The sequence below is a fragment of the Prionailurus viverrinus genome, chromosome X, assembly GCF_022837055.1.
Source record: "Prionailurus viverrinus isolate Anna chromosome X, UM_Priviv_1.0, whole genome shotgun sequence".
NCBI lineage: Eukaryota > Metazoa > Chordata > Mammalia > Carnivora > Felidae > Prionailurus > Prionailurus viverrinus.
Window position 1 is genome coordinate 4872033 of NC_062579.1, and position 16141 is coordinate 4888173.

General features: G+C 43.3%; 1 protein-coding gene across 4 annotated transcripts in view; it reads right to left on the minus strand.

Moving 5' to 3' along the window:
• The window catches only part of ARHGAP6 (Rho GTPase activating protein 6), a 451443-nt gene that overhangs the window by 63115 nt on the left and 372187 nt on the right, over window positions 1–16141 (minus strand). For all 4 annotated transcript variants that reach the window (XM_047844196.1, XM_047844197.1, XM_047844199.1 and 1 more), the window contains one exon: window positions 10571–10730. In XM_047844196.1, the coding sequence (XP_047700152.1) occupies window positions 10571–10730 (160 nt within the window). The remainder of the gene's footprint in view (window positions 1–10570; window positions 10731–16141) is intronic.

A 16141-nucleotide genomic window follows, 5' to 3' on the forward strand; every position in this document is an offset into this window, starting at 1 on the left:
GGCACCTTGTGCATTAGATTTTCTTAAGATCTGCTTCCAAAGTGTCTATTTCTCAGGGAAGAAAATATTTATGGCATTCTTAAGCAATACAGATGCCACTCCTTGGGGCCAAGGCTCCCCCAAGTACTTGTGAAATGTACCAGTCCTCACAGTTTACATGTGGAAGTGGTGGTGAAATGATCAAAGCTGCGGTCAGAAAATGAGAACATTCTGTGAATCTCTCACTGTTGTAAAGGGAGGCAGCTCTTGGGGGTCACCATGCTTCCAGGTAAATGCTAAGAGACCTTTTCCATTTCATGTCAATTATTTTGGCAACGTAATAACTGGTCATGATCAAATGATGCCCCAGAAGGATCTTTTACTTGCTGTCATTTTTTCCATATTCAAATGTTACGAGTAAAGAAAAAAAAAAAAGCTATAAGCTCATGTTCCAAAGGGGCAGCCTGGGCAGTGACTTTTCCTAAGCTAGGAGCTGGTCTGTCTCTCCTGGCATCTGAACTTGCATGTCTTATCACACATTCCTTAAATCAAAAACAATGTTTTTAACTTAGCCTAGGTAGGCATTATATTCGCAGAGACAGAAGTTTCCAAATATCAGAGCAAGAAAAATGGCTTTTGGCAAGTCTTTTCCTTGAGCCATATTTCTTTCCTTGGAGCATAAGGGAAAGAAAGCAGGCAGGACAACAAAAAGACAGAAGTCGCTTAACCCAAAGAAATACCCTGGATTGTTAAGGAAATTAAACTCCAAATTACAGAAGTTTCGTCATTAGTCGATTTAAAGCGAAAGCCTGTAGTTTGAGTTGAAAAGGTAGATAGAGTCAGACAAGGGTATCGACACACGGTATGATTTTTGACCTGTGTGAGAGTCCGTTATTATTTACTTTCTTTTCGCAGATACTGTTTTATAGTGAACAAGTAAGAAGGGAATCAAATGTCTTTACCTCTTTGGTTAGATTTATTCCTAGGTGTTTTATGGTTTTTGGTGGGAATCAAATATCTTTAAACCATAAACTTGAAGCCTTGGGAACTCTTCCAAATCTCTGCCAGTAGCTCTCTGAAAACAGCTCTTACAGATTCAATAACTGGATAAACGATGGAATTAGATGAAAACTATTAGGCTCTTCATCCTTTCCTTTTCCATCCTTGCTTTTGATTATTCTTTGAGCCATACGAAACAATTCTTTACGATATGGAAACGGTATCTGAAACATGATGAGATACTATGATTGAATCTTAACTCCATTCCCTTCAATTTCTCAAATCCTTCCTGAGCCACAGGTCTATGCAAAGGGCCGTGCTAGATACTAAAGCAAATAAATGTGTCTAGGCTTCCTCCCTTGCGACCTGGGATGAGTACTCACCCCGGGGTCACGAAAGGAATCTGAGGTTAAGCCAATTCTGGTGATTTCTTTCTGCCTGCCAGTATGGACTGGGGCACTGGCAGATGCTGCAGTTCTGGGGATGAAGAACGGAGGAAAGTCCACTGGGAAGCAGCAGGGAAAATACTTCTCTATTATGGACAAGATACCTGATGAGGAGTCTCTGCTTCTTCACGCTGCCAGAGAGGAAGTGACGCTGGTGGCTGCTGTAGTCATTTTGCGACAAGGGAGGCCAGCCAAAGAAGAAAGTGACCCACTGCTTACGGTCGAGAAATGCACGAGTACCGGGACTAGCCTACCTGTGGGCTCCGTATAAAGTCATACAATCGGGGCGCCTGGGTGGCACAGTCGGTTAAGCGTCCGACTTCAGCCAGGTCACGATCTCGCGGTCCGGGAGTTCGAGCCCCGCGTCGGGCTCTGGGCTGATGGCTCGGAGCCTGGAGCCTGTTTCCGATTCTGTGTCTCCCTCTCTCTCTGCCCCTCCCCCGTTCATGCTCTGTCTCTCTCTGTCCCAAAAATAAATAAACGTTAAAAAAAAATAAAAAAAAATAAAGTCATACAATCAATCTCTTTATTATTTAAGCCACTTTGGGTTTGGTGTCCCTAATTTACAGCCAAAGCATCTTAGCAGTGGACAATCCAAAACTCTGCTGTGGGATGTGTTTTTCAACTTCTATTTGTACCATCCTCGTCCTGTAATGCCAGGTATCCCTAAGAAAGACATCCTTGAAAGGTTTGAATTTGTGTGTGTTGGGTGGGATCGAAGATAAAGAGGCTAAGAGGAGGGAGATCAGATTACAAGGATCCCTCAATCTGTAAATAAGTCTGGTCCTTAAAGAGAAATATTGCTAAATTCTCGGTTATCAAAGCAGAGAGCAGTAACAAAGCTAATAACCAACCCATACTGGAGATTGACTTATTATTGAAGTCGCCCATTTAATGTGTAACCTACATTCCTATAAACTGCATGATGGCATCAGTTATTTAAGCAACTCAGAAAAACACCTAACTTTTCTTTCTTGTTCAGCGCCACCAAGAGAATCGGTTACCCACTTTGAAAAACTATCTGATCGATCTAATATAATGTAAACATTTAAATATAGCTATCTACATTTACATTTAAAATACCAATATAATATAAACACTTTAAGTTAATATAAACACGTAAAACATCTGAGAGTTACAAAAAGCCACATTGTTAAAAAAAACACTCTTATTGCAAAATAAGGTTAAGATAGTGAAGAAATTGAAACGAACAGAATAGTATACTTGATCAGTGGCAAAGATAATAACTATAAATTACTATATGCAATTAATATGACTGTCTTAAAACAGAGGTCAAGAAGCCTTTTCTGTAAAGGTCGAGATAGTGAATATCTTCAGCGTTGTGGGCCATATGGTCTCTGCTAAAAGCAACCTTGGACCATATAGCAACAAACCAGTGTGCTTGTGTTTTAAGAACACTTTATTCATAAAAATAGGCAGTGGGCTGGATTTGGCATTTGGGCTGCAGTTTGTCCACTCCTGTCTTAAGTGAAGACTGCTTAAGCTGCTTTTTCAGAGCTTTGCATCTGTAACAGTTTTATAAATGCCCGGTAATTCAATTGTTAAATCATCTTGAGGGCTCGATTTCAAATTATCTAGAAAGCCTGGTTGGTTTCAAAAACCCCTTGGTATTTAATTTCAATGAATACTTATTTGCCTCTGTTTCACCCATGGGGAAACAAAGAAAAAAGCAAAAATGGGAGCTCCTATTCATATTTCCGGGATGAGACATTCTTTGTAATTATCAAGTTTACTTTTGGGCCATGCTCCCAACAGAGAGAATAGCGTAGTCTTGAAGTCTTTGAAAGGTGCCAGAATATTCCAGAAACTGCAGTGACAAAAGTTTTGTTCAAAATGCCAACACCTTGTGCAATAATCGTTGCTGCTCCAAAAAAGATAGATAAATATGTACAAATGTGACCAGTAGGGACAAGACGTTGGATAGAAAACTTTTGTCTGAGAACATAAAGGGAGCCATTTGTGAATACAAAGGCACATAGCATATGGCTTAAAGAAACACATACTATCCTACCGGGCTGCCCGCTCAGCGCCAGAACAGAATGGAACAGCAGCATACATTTGAGAACTTGACATGGTAAAAGCCCTGGGGTACAGAGGAGAGCATCCAAGAAGAAAATTACAGAAGAGCCTGCAGAGAAATCTCTCCGTCATTCCTGGCTTTTGCTGGAATAGGTAGACAAGGCAGCTTGTATCTGTAAGGGTCACCAGTGGTAACTTGGATAAATGCCATCCACTGTTCTATCTTTTAATAGAATTGATGTACTCGTGCATTCTCCATTGACTGACTAGGAAACCCTTGAGGATGGGGACTGCTTTTGACATGATATTATAGCCTCCATTAAAGGCTTCTACCTCTTAAGAACCTAAAGCCCCACATATCTACTTCCTCCAGGTTGTACATCTAGCTTGGTATTGAGAGGGAGAGAGAAGGAGAGGGAGAGAGAGCAAGAGGGGGGGGGAGAGAGAGCGAGAGCGCAGGGAAGCTGTACCAGAAGGCCTCCCAGATGGCACTCTACAGCCGGGCTCTAGACAGAGAAGGCACTAGATGCTTAGGCCAAGGGTCTAACCTAGGCTCATTTCTGTGGCCCTACGGAAATAATGCCCCATCTACCTTACCAAGGCCCTAATGGATTTAGGTGTGGTGGGCAGAGTGGGAGAGAAGCCCTAGATTGAGGAAAGCAGGGGGGGGCCTCTGGCTACAGTTAAGGTGAGACGGCCGTGAGACACAGTGATATGGCGCCGATGGCAATGGTGGCACGTAAGGTTTGTCGAGAGTGTATACAACCTCAGGGGATGTTTTCAGCTCACGTTGCTTACTGCGCTTAAATCTCACATCAACCCTACGAGACCATCAGTCAGAGTTGGGGACTGGGCATGGGGTGACGTGGTAGGGAGACACTGACATGTCAAAATCATTCCTGGGGATCCTGGGGGAAATGAGAGAAAGGCGTGGATGATGCTCTTTAGAGAGACAGGGAAGAGGAGAGGAAGGAGTTTAATTTGAAAGGACACGCGCATGCGTGCGTGCGTGCATTCATCGACTTCCAAGGATTTGCTGAAGGGCAGTGGAATGGGGTGGAGACCCGGGCAGTGTAGCCGGTGCTCCAGATTCATTATTCTTTGATCACCCTATTGGGTGACGTTTGCTTCCTCTCAGCATTTCTACCTAAGGTGGGGTTTGCAGGTTTTCCCCCGGGCTTCAATTTCAATTTTTACTTACACAGAAGGCTTTGACAAAGAGTTCTAGCACATCACCTCTTCACCTGGGCCACGCCAGCAAGAATAATACAGAAAGAGGATAGATAGATTTTCTGTCTAGGGCTGTTACATCAACACCCAAGCTCATGTTCCTGGCCCGTCAGGTCGCCCTCATTTGTTTGAATCACCACCTACACCACCAGTCGCATTTAAATCCCCAAGACAGCTTCAGGGGGACCCTACCCCAAAATATCATTTTCTCGCTTTCACGGAGTTGTTTACTCGGGTTTTACACCGCCTGAGAGACCACGGTGAGGGACCACTTCATAAGGAAGCCATATAATTGCGCGATTTTGAGGCATACTCTTTTCCTAGACCATTGGGCACATTTTCTTAGACCGTCGACTATTCCTCAGTCCATGACACTGTTTGCAAAATACGTAAACGAAGCCTTTCTCAGCTGTGATATCAGAAATTAACTGAAGGGAGAGGGGGGAAACAAGAGGACTAAAGAAAACAGGAATGTGCACTTCTGTCTCGTGGAACCATTCAGCTTTAGAAACTTGCCTTTACAACATAATGAGGTTAAGCCATAGCGCCTGCACTAACATGCTTTACTGATTGTGGCAGAAATCAGTCATTTCCTTTCGTGTTACCTTAGACAGCAAATTTTTCCTGTAAAGGGCCAGATAGTAAACACTTGAGCCTGCGAGACATATGGGCTGTCACAGCTCCTCAATTCTGCCTTCGTTACGTGACAGATCTGTAGACGGCATGTAAATGAATAAGCATGGCTGCGTTCCAGGAAGATTTGATTTACCAAAACAGATGGTGAGCTGGGTTTGACCAGCAGGCCAGTTGCTAACCCCTGCTTAGACCATTTGTATTAAATGTTACCAAAATCGTATGAATTGAGCCTAACATACTATCTGATGCATAAATAGTACTTTGTTGGCGTGTTTTGAATAAACGAGAAGTCCATGCAGGTCATACGGTACCGTTTAATTTCTTGACCGTGCTTCTCCGCATTTGTCTCCTGGTTCTGCTGTTCAGGACTGGGACAGTTACACGCTAGAAAGACTCGTCCTGAAGCCCATGCCAAGAGCAGCCTTCCACCAGGAGGAAGCATTCCATGGTTGTCTCCACGGGGCGAGCTCAGGCTCACAGGGGAAACTCATAGATCTGATCCCTCCCGCTGAAAGGCCTCCCAAAGATTTCTCTAGCTTCTGTAGAGCATCTTCCAAAGTCCCTCTGCGAAATGGCTTAAGTTTAGAAGAGACCACAAATTAAGCTTCTCAGTCATTTTATAAGGTTTATGTAAATATTACCAGTTTTTAGTTTGTGTGTCTCCTGGCTAAGTGGATACAGAGGAGGAAGGAGCCACAAGGCGTGAGAAGCTCAGGTCCCTGAACAAATGCATGGAGCAGAGTCCACTCTCTTGGCCCCCATGGCCATCTTCCACGGGAGAAATGTCTGGGTGAGGAAGAAACCGTTGTCCTGTTAGGGCACTGAGTGGTGAGCCTACCTCAATTAACACAAGAGTGTATCTTTTTTAAAAAAAATTTGTTTTTAACGTTTATTCATCTTGGAGAAACAGAGAGAGAGAGACAGAGCATGAGTGGGGAAGGGGTAGAGAGAGGGAGACACAGAATCCGCAGCGGGCTCCAGGCTCCGAGCCATCAGCACAGAGCCCGACGCGGGGCTTGAACTCACGGACCGCGAGATCATGACCTGAGCCGAAGTCGGACGCTCAAACGACTGAGCCACCCAGGTGCCCCCACAAGAGGATCTGTGAGATACAGTCTTAGAAGGAGGGTTGCTGGGCCATTTGAGAGTTAGATGTTGCCCAACCACGTTGTAAGTTGCTGCAACAATGAAATTCCTACCAATGGTATGAAAAGTGTCTGCCTTCCCATAAAGTATATTACCCAACTTTTGGAGCCCTTCCGATCTAGGAGGAAGAAAAAACCCCTTTGTGTTTAGCGTGCATTTCTTGAATACACACGTGGGTGCTTCCTGTAATTTGTGTATATATCAATTATTTTTCCTTTTCACATTAGTTTGTAATAAAGCTTTATATGGTACAGAAGTGAGCCTTTAGCTGGTCAAATGTGCTGTAAATTTCTATTGAATTATTTTTTTTCCACACAGATGATTCTGTTTTTTGTCCTTCAATGCAGTGAAATGCATCATTATCTTTATGTTTTCTGGGTAATGCCTTCCCCAATGTAAAAATATCTAAATATGCAGCTATGTTTTATTTCGGTGCACTTATAGTTTCATTAAAAAAAAAATCCTCAAATATTTCTTCCATATCAGTTTATTTTGATATAAGGGGTAAGGTCAGAATCCAGCCTTTTCTCCTCAGTGGTCGTCTCACTGTCACAAATACTTAATCCATCATTTTCCCCCTGAACAAAAAAAAAGCAACATTTATCATGTCATAAGTTGCCATATTTATTTTTGTTCGTTTCTAAACTCTATTGTCTTCTATTGATCTGCCTGTTGCGAAACAGTATAATCCTCTTTTTTTTTTTTCAACGTTTTTAATCTATTTTTGGGACAGAGAGAGAGACAGAGCATGAACGGGGGAGGGGCAGAGAGAGAGAGGGAGACACAGAATCGGAAACAGGCTCCAGGCTCCGAGCCGTCAGCCCAGAGCCCGATGCGGGGCTCGAACTCACGGACCGCGAGATCGTGACCTGGCTGAAGTCGGACGCTTAACCGACTGCGCCACCCAGGCGCCCCAGTATAATCCTCTTTTAATTGCTGTAGTTGCCTGGCATTTTAATAAATGGAGAGGGGTTCTCTCCACTTGACCTCTTTTTCAGATTTCCCCTGCCTACTCTCACGTAGTTATTTGTCTAGACGATGCTTAGATCAACTTAGGGGTATCACAAAAACAAATCCTGTTGGTGTGTTTTCTGGAATCACATTCAGCTCACAGATCATTAACAACATAATTGACATCTATGTATTACTGATTCTTCTTATTCAGGAAAAAAATATAGACTGTTATATCTATTCCTAACTTCTCTTCTTTCCCAACTGAGATTCCAACGTCTGGGATTACAATCATTCCTGTGGATACTGTACTAATTGGTTTCCTATCAGGTCTGTAACAAAGGACCATAAACTTAGTTGCTTAAACAACTCAGGTTTATTACCTGACATTTCTGGAGGTCAGAAGTCTGAAATGGGTCTCACTGGGTTTACACCAAGGCATCAGCAGGGTCGTATTCCTCTCTAGGGTTCTAGGGAGAATCTGTGTCCTTGCCTTTTCCAGCTCTCAGAGGCTGCCTTCGTCCCTTGGCTGGTGGCCCTTCCTTCACCTTCAAAGCCAGCAAGGTTGCATCTCTCGACTATTCCTCCATAGTCCTCTCTCTCTCTGACTCAGCGGTAGCTGGGAAAGTGTCTCTGCCTTTCAGCAGCCATGTGATTAGCTTGGGCCCTCCCAGCTAATCCAGGATAATCTCGCTATGCGCAGGACCTTGATTGCTCACATCTGCAAAGATGTTGGGGCCTGTGAGGTAACACTGGCAGGTTCCGGGGACTAGGACACGGCACTCTTTGGGAGTGCAGTATTCTGCCTACCGCAGATGTACTCTCAATGGCCATGTCCCTCTCTACCATCCCTGAACTCACCTAGAAGATCCTAACTCTAGTGAGAGGAGAGTGGATTAAGGGCTAGGAAATTTAAAGTACAAAATGGCATGGTTTGCTTTGGCCGTGTTTGGCTGCCGGGATGTTTGCTGTGCAAGTCAAGCTCCCAGCTACTAGCCTCAGATGGACCGTTTGGGCTGCCCTGTCATCTTGCAACACCGCTGGTCCGCCAGCTTCCCTCTCTTCCCCTCTTTGCCTCTTTCCTCAAACCTCCTGGACCTCCTTCCCATCCTGGCTCCCAGCAGATGAAATTGCTTCCTATCTCGCCGACGATGGAGAGGCAGTCTCGGCTGAATCCACATGTTTGCCCACTGGCTTCTAATCTGGCTGTATCTGCGCTCACATAACTGATGTCCCCTTATCATTACAGCTCGAGAGGACGTCAGACTCTGCTGGTGCTCTGATCCCACTCCTACGGTCCACTCTAGGAAGCCACCTCAGTAACTTCCCAACCCCCACTCCTCAAGTCTTCCCCTTATACGGTGAGTCCCAGCAGCCGATGAATATGTCAGATTATCATTCACCCGAGCCCTGGAAACACTAGTTTCACAGAGGAAGAGGGGTCCCCAAACAGATACCCACAAACAAATCCCTACATCATTCTAAAGTGACAGAGAACAGAAGTATGAGCTTGAGTATATTTCCATTTCATTATACCCACTATCTCATTAGGTTTGCTGCCATTTATTTAGGGTCTAGGCCATGGCCACTGTATTTATTTTCTTGAATAAATTATTCACACTGTGAATTGACCCTGTTTAAAACCTCCACTTGGGGGTTTGCATGGACCCAAGTTGCCACCCTCAGACCAAAGCTGCCATCACAGCTCTCAGCACTGGCCCTGTATCTGAAGGATCTGGGTAAACATTCGATGTCTATAATCATGTGCCCCAAACAAATGCTTCAGAACTCTTGGGTGAGGTCTGTTTCTCTCCTCCCAGGCACACGATTCCTTCTCTCCTCCATAAGTAAATTACTTGTAAATCATTAGTTCCTACTTTGATAGAAAATAAAAAAAATAAGTCCTATAGCTCAAACATCTTTGAACATCTCAATAGAGCAAGTATTTCCCTGAAGAGGCTGGGAACTACATAGTCTCAGAAACAAGCAATGGAGGGGTGCCTGGGTGGCTCGGTCTGTTAAGTGTCTGACTTGGGCTCATGTCACGATCTCACGGTTTGTGAGTTCAAGTCCTACACCGGGCTCTGTGCTGACAGCTCAGAGCCTGGAGCCTGCTGCAGATTCTGTGTCTCCCTCTCTGTCAGTCGCTCCCCACTCATGCTCTGTCTCTGTCTCTCTCTCTCTCTTGCTCTCAAAAATAAACATTGAAAAAAAATTAAAAAAAAAAGAAACAAGTAACAGAGATAGCTTCTAGCAGACAATTTTTATAAAACTGTTTGGTAAAGGTTATTTATTTAGTGGACTCTTTAAAAAGCAGGAACAAAGAGGAACATTAAATTAACTGGAGTTAAAAACAAAGCTACAAAAGAATGTTTGTTCCACGATATCTTATCTGATATGTATCCAATCTGAGTGTCACAGAACTTTTTTGAGTCATCATTCCCTTTGCTACAATTGGGTTTGCCAACAACATTTCTAAGTTGTTCTAGAAACTGAAAGAACAACAAATCGCCTTTCTGTTACACGCTTTTACAGATTAGGAAGTATCCTTATGGAAGATAGGAAACCTTCAGAAACAGAATTGACAGATGAAAGGATTTCAGATTCACGCTTCTCATCTTTACCAGAATCAGGACCTGTATTTGTCAAAACGTCAGATACATCAGGTGAAAGATGATAAAAATGACTTAACGTGAGTAGAATCCCTGATTCTGGGTTAGCATAAGGTCAAATGACGAGTTTAATAGATTGTGAAAACATTCTTTTCAACTGATTATTTTGATATCACGTTGCTACCCACACGGTCTTAGTTCGAGCCCTTGAGGTTGACCTTTCTGAAAGTTCTTTTTAATGGATTGTTCGGAAGCCATGCAGGCTGCTGAGATACACATGGCTTTCCCCTTCACTACCTCAAGCTGACCTTCCCCAAGCGGACCTTCCCTTTAAACATATTGGTTGACACGTCAACTGTCCCCCTTGAACATGTCCTTCAGGATGGACAATGATGCCAGCCAACAACCAAGAAGCTGTAGTTTCCTTCCCGTGTTAATGTTAGGTGCGAGAGGTGTTTCCAGCCTGTGGCTTTGGCGAAGCAGATGTTCGACTCTCAGCGTTTCCCGGGGGAATGGCAGGCGTGGTCTTACCTTTGGGAATGGTGATTGGACAGCTCAGGTCACAGTCCTGCTGCAACTGATAGAAAGCCACTTCCTGCAGCCGGGCCCGCTCCAGCTCCGAGAGACTCTGGATGGGAACTGATCTCAGCCGCACACTGCGGCCCGACATGCTGTTCCAGGTGAAATCACCCTGCACCAAGGGGGAAAACATCAAGAGTTAAACACAGTTCATGTATGCCTCACGAACCTCATCCTTTCTCTTAGTCGGTAATAAAGTCAAGCAAACTTCATCTCTGGGTGCCACCATCGGCTCTTCAGCCCTAAAATCAAAGCTACTCTCAGGTAATCGTGAATTTTCTCAGTCAGGTGCGAATGCCAAAAATCTCTAGTATCTGCTGGGTCACTTGGTCCCGTATAATGATTTACATGTAGCCAAAGAAAACCACGGGAAAGAGACTTTAAAGGTCCTACTTCCTCTCTTTTACGGGAACACATGGGAACCTTTTCGGTCATGTAGCTCAGTGAAAGGAAAAAGTGCCGCCAGTTGCCATCACGCACACTAGATTTGAGCAAACCGGGTTTGAACGGCACAAGTCTGCTTATACACAGATATTTTGGGGTAAATACAGTACGGTACTATAAATGTATGTTCTCTTCCTTACGATTTCCTTAATCACATTTTCTTTTCTCTAGCTTACTTTATTCTAAGAATATAGTCTGTAACACGTACAACATACAAAATAGGTGCTAATAGGCTTTATGTTACTGGTAATTACGACTTCCACTCAAGTAGGCTGTTGGTAGTTAAGTTTCTGGGGAATCAAAAATTAAATGCAGATCTTTGATTGTGTTGGGGGTTGGTGCCCTAACTCCCACAATGTTCAAAGGTAAACTGTATAATACTTAATAATACATTACATGAGAATACAATCTAGTATATTTATAACATATATGCTCATATGATAAATACTTATGGTACATAATTATATGTATGATACATTGTATTAATATTACAGCAATTTACAGCGTATGTAAATACAATATAATAGAGGTGAAATTGAGCCTTACAGAAGTTAAGTAATTTTCCTCCAATCATAAAACTTATAAGATTTGGAACCAACCAGAACTCAAGCTAAAAACATGTGCCCTTAAACTGTCTGCTAAATCAACCATTGAGTTTCTATTTACAGCACTCTGAGTTATTTTGGTCAACAGGTACAGAAATATGATCAATCACAACTACACATATTTCTAGACACATCTGATGTTAAAATACTCCATAGCAAAGAATCAAAGTAAAGATTCCCCCACTCCTGAGTATGTTCTTGTGTGCACATACATCCACGTGGACTGAATAGCCCTGCCCTCGGTGTGGACAGTGAGAATGTGATGGCCTAAGAGATGATACGCCACGATCCTCTGAAACCCAGTGTCCCCTTACTGAGGAGGGTTTCCCGTGAACCACAGACATCAGCCACAGCGCAAGAGCTTTGAACAGGTATCTACAATTTCTTTAGCAATCAAAAAAAGTTCCAGGAGGAAGGAATCTCATAAGACTTTGCCATCCTTATCACTCGCCTTAAAGAAGAGAGACAAGAACGATCGTCCCCAGCAGCTACCAAAACACCTCTGTGCCCTCGCGGTAGCAAATTCCTGCCTAGAATGTTCATTCCAAGAGTGAATGGCACTATGCTAATTTGTCGATATTTTTTCCTTTGTATGTGGGGCTTCATGTATTTATTCATTCATTTAACAGATGGAGATATTATACTCTGGTCGGGGCAGACAACAAACAAGGCAAGTATAGGGTACACATATGAATTTGCATCCGGTGCCTAATGGTAAAAACAGGAGCCCAGGAGGGGTTCAGGGGGCATGATGGGGGGATAGTCTCGGCACGGGAGTGAGTGAGCAAATCCAGGCAAAGTGGGTAGATTGCCATCGTTTGATGAACTGAAAAAAATTCTTCCAGGCCCAGTATATTTTGCATTTTTTCCTTCCTTTTCCGTTTTTGGTATAATTGGCCTAAGCACATGTTTAGACAGGAGTTGAGGACTCAGGCCTTGAGTATACCTCTTACTCACAGTCTTTAAGCTTAGGGTACCATGAGGTATAATATCAGTGAATTTCTCTTTTTCCTCCCAAACGAAAGTTCCAGATGAGTTGGCAACTTTTATTTTTTAATTTTTATGTATTTTTGAGCGAAAGAGAGAGACAGTGTGAGCAGGGGAGGGGCAGATAGAGAGAGAGAATGAGAGAGAGAGAGAGAGAGGCACAGAATCTGAGGCAGCCTCCAGGTTCCGAGCTGTCAGCACAGAGCCCAAACCCACGAACCTCGAGATCATGACCTGAGCCGAAGTTGGACCCTTAACCGACTGAGCCACCCCCAGAGGAGTTGGCAACTTTTAAATATGAAGTTTAGGTATCTAAGAAAGCCCATTGCTATTTGAAGTGTCAAAACGGAATTGCATACCTATTCATTAAAAGCACTTAAGAATGTGACCTCCAGTTGGCTCAATTATCTATAGTAGGGGTTGACCATCTTTTGCTGTAAAAGTCCAGATAGTAAATATTTCAGGCTCGACAGGCCATGTGGTCTCTGTCAAACCACTCAAATACACCTTTGTGGCAGAAAGCAGCCACGGACAATTCATAAATGAATGAGTGTGGCCATGTTCCAATAAAACTTCATTTATAAAAACAGGAGGAAGGCTGCATTTTTCCATTGGGCTATATAGTTCACCAACCTCTGGACCACAGCTTATGACTGAAATAAACGAATCCCTATAATAAACATTTTATTTTTATTTGCTATGTCCTCCTGGTTAATTAATTCAAACAAAATTTAAGGGGCACCTATTACATGCCGAGAATGGTACTAGGCTTGGGATAATCAAAGTGACAGCAGAGTCCTTGTTCTTAAGGAGTTAAACTTCAAGGGGCGCCTGGGTGGCTCAGTCGGTTGAGCATCCGACTTCGACTCAGGGCATGATCTCGCAGTCTGTGAGTTCGAGCCCCGTGTCGGGCTCTGTGCTGACAGCTCAGGGCCTGGAGCCTGCTTCGGATTCTGTGTCTCCCTCTCTCTGCCCCTCCCATGCTCACACTCTGTCTCTCTCTGTCTCTCAATAATAAATAAATGCTAAAAAAATTTCAACTTCAATAGGAAGAGCACATACGACCCATAAAATACAGAGATTGTGATACTGGAATTAAGTACCAGATGCAATGGGGTACCTAGGGGAAAAGGTTTGGACATCTGTCTGGGGGATCAGAGAAAGCTTTCTAGAGAAGGTGGTGTTTCAACGGAGACTCGAAAGCTGAGTAAGAGGAGGGAGAGTTTGCCCAGGAGAAATGCAACACTGGAAAAACAGTGGGTGCCAAGGCAAATGAATTCGGGACAACTAGCTTGGTTTGGGAAATTACAGGGCTGGAAGGAGGGAAATTGCAGGAGGCGAAGCCATGTAGGAGTCAGGGCCAGATCCTGGAGGGCTTTTACTGCAGGCATTGCGAGGCAGATTGGACTCTACTCAGTAGTAGGTGATGCCTAGTCATGAAGGGACCTTGAACGAGAGAGGAGCGTGATCAGATCCACATATGGGAAAAATGGAAAGAAATTTCAAAAGAAAGTGAGGGAGGGAGCAAGTCAAAGATATAGAGATCAGCAAAAATGTTGGGCTAGGTATGATGCTGATTCAAATTTGAACAAGTGGAGCCACACTCTCTAAGTCTCTAAGAGAGACACGTAGAACCTAGAGACCTATATTATTCTTGTGATTTTTTTCAACCATTTAAAAATGTAAATACCATTCTTCGCTAGAAGGTAGTATAAAACAACAGGTGGTGAGCTGGATTTGGCCCACGGGCTGTAGTTTGCAGACACTGGATACAAAGAGATTAGGGTCTTTCAATATGCCGCACAGATTTATTTAACATCTACTACCATGTACCAGAGACCCTGTCCTGCATCATGAGCTATATACATCAGCTAGATTCAGGAGGGCAAGAAACTCGCCTGGTTTATCCGCCTTGGTGTCCCCGGTGTCCAAGGCAGAACCTGGCACGTAACCGTCACTGAATAAATATTTGTCAATCCACAGACTAAATGAATCAGGTACGTCACCAGTTCAATAAGAAACTGGAAACTAACCACCCATGTAATGCTGTATCTAGGTGGGAGATGTCCTGTGGATTTGAATAAACTGCTAAGAAACAGTGTTTTGAAAGAGAGCCTGTGGATGAGCCAAAAAATGCTGGTACATGAGGACAGAAAATAAACGTAGTAACATCAGACCCGAAGAAAAACAAATCCATGACACCTACACTCACCCATCAGAACTCCTATGAGCACAAGGACATGAAACACAAAGGTCGATATTGCCTTGTGATCCTCATGGGAGGTGCCCAGAAGAGGGCCACAGCCCAACAGCACGGCCTAGAATGTGCCTCTGGCTGTTCCTCAAGTCTCAATTGTGCTCCAGGGCAGCATGTTTCTTTGGTGACTGTTCATCTACTAAACGGGTGACTCATTTTCAGGCTCTCTGGATCTAGTCTTCTGAGCGGTTGCCACAGGATGGTTTTTTTTCCCCCCAAATTGAAAGTGGATGATTTCAAATTTGTTTCAATACTATAAATGTAAGTGAAGTTGAAACTGATCCAATGTTTCTGGATAGCCTAAAGGCCTTGATAGTTGTAAAACTATCCTTTAAATCTGGAGCACTACTGGACGGCATCAATAAAGGATAACAATGATACAAAAAGATACAGCACAGTGGTTTTTGAGGGCGATTTTTGCCCCCCTCAGGAGACATCTGGCAATGGCGGGAAACATTTTTGGCTGTCGTAAGTCTGGGGAGGGGTTCGCTACTGGCATCTAGTGGGTGAAGGTCAGGGATCTGTTCAACATCCTACAACACCCAACACAGCCCCCCACGATAAAGAAATTTCTCGCCCCATACGTTCATAGAGCAGAGGTTCAGAAACCTTGGCATAGCATACCTTAGGTCTGCTATTAGGCCCAGATTACATAGAATCTCCTTAAAACAATGGTGTCAGGAACTATTAATAATCATTGATGAGTTTGGTGTAATATCAAATGCATGCACTATGTATCGTTAAGTATATTATACATTATTATGTATATTACATATGTATAAATCTGTGTATTATGTAAACAAACAGAATTACGGAAGCTATTTAAAACTAGCATTAAGAAATACAAACAGCACAAACCAATTTAAAAGGAACAAACAAACACAAACAAGGTCTCAATACAATAGAGTCTTGATCAACCGGACAACAACTCCCCAAAAGCATGAACCAAAGAGATTTCCTTCCTCTACCAGAAGTATATGTCTCCACATTTAGAGAAAAGAAGAAGCAAAAGACAAACTGAAAAACCAACAATCTAATATCTGTGATCTATTCAGAAGGGTCATTCTTTTGAGCAAAATTGCATCTTTACAAACAGACTTGATTTTCCCATGAAATAAAATTGATTGAAATCATTTTGGTTTTGGTCTATACCACATTGTTTTCTTATGTCCTTGAGACTAGTCTCTAATTGTGGCATCTCTCTAACCTCATCCAACTGTAAACTTCCAA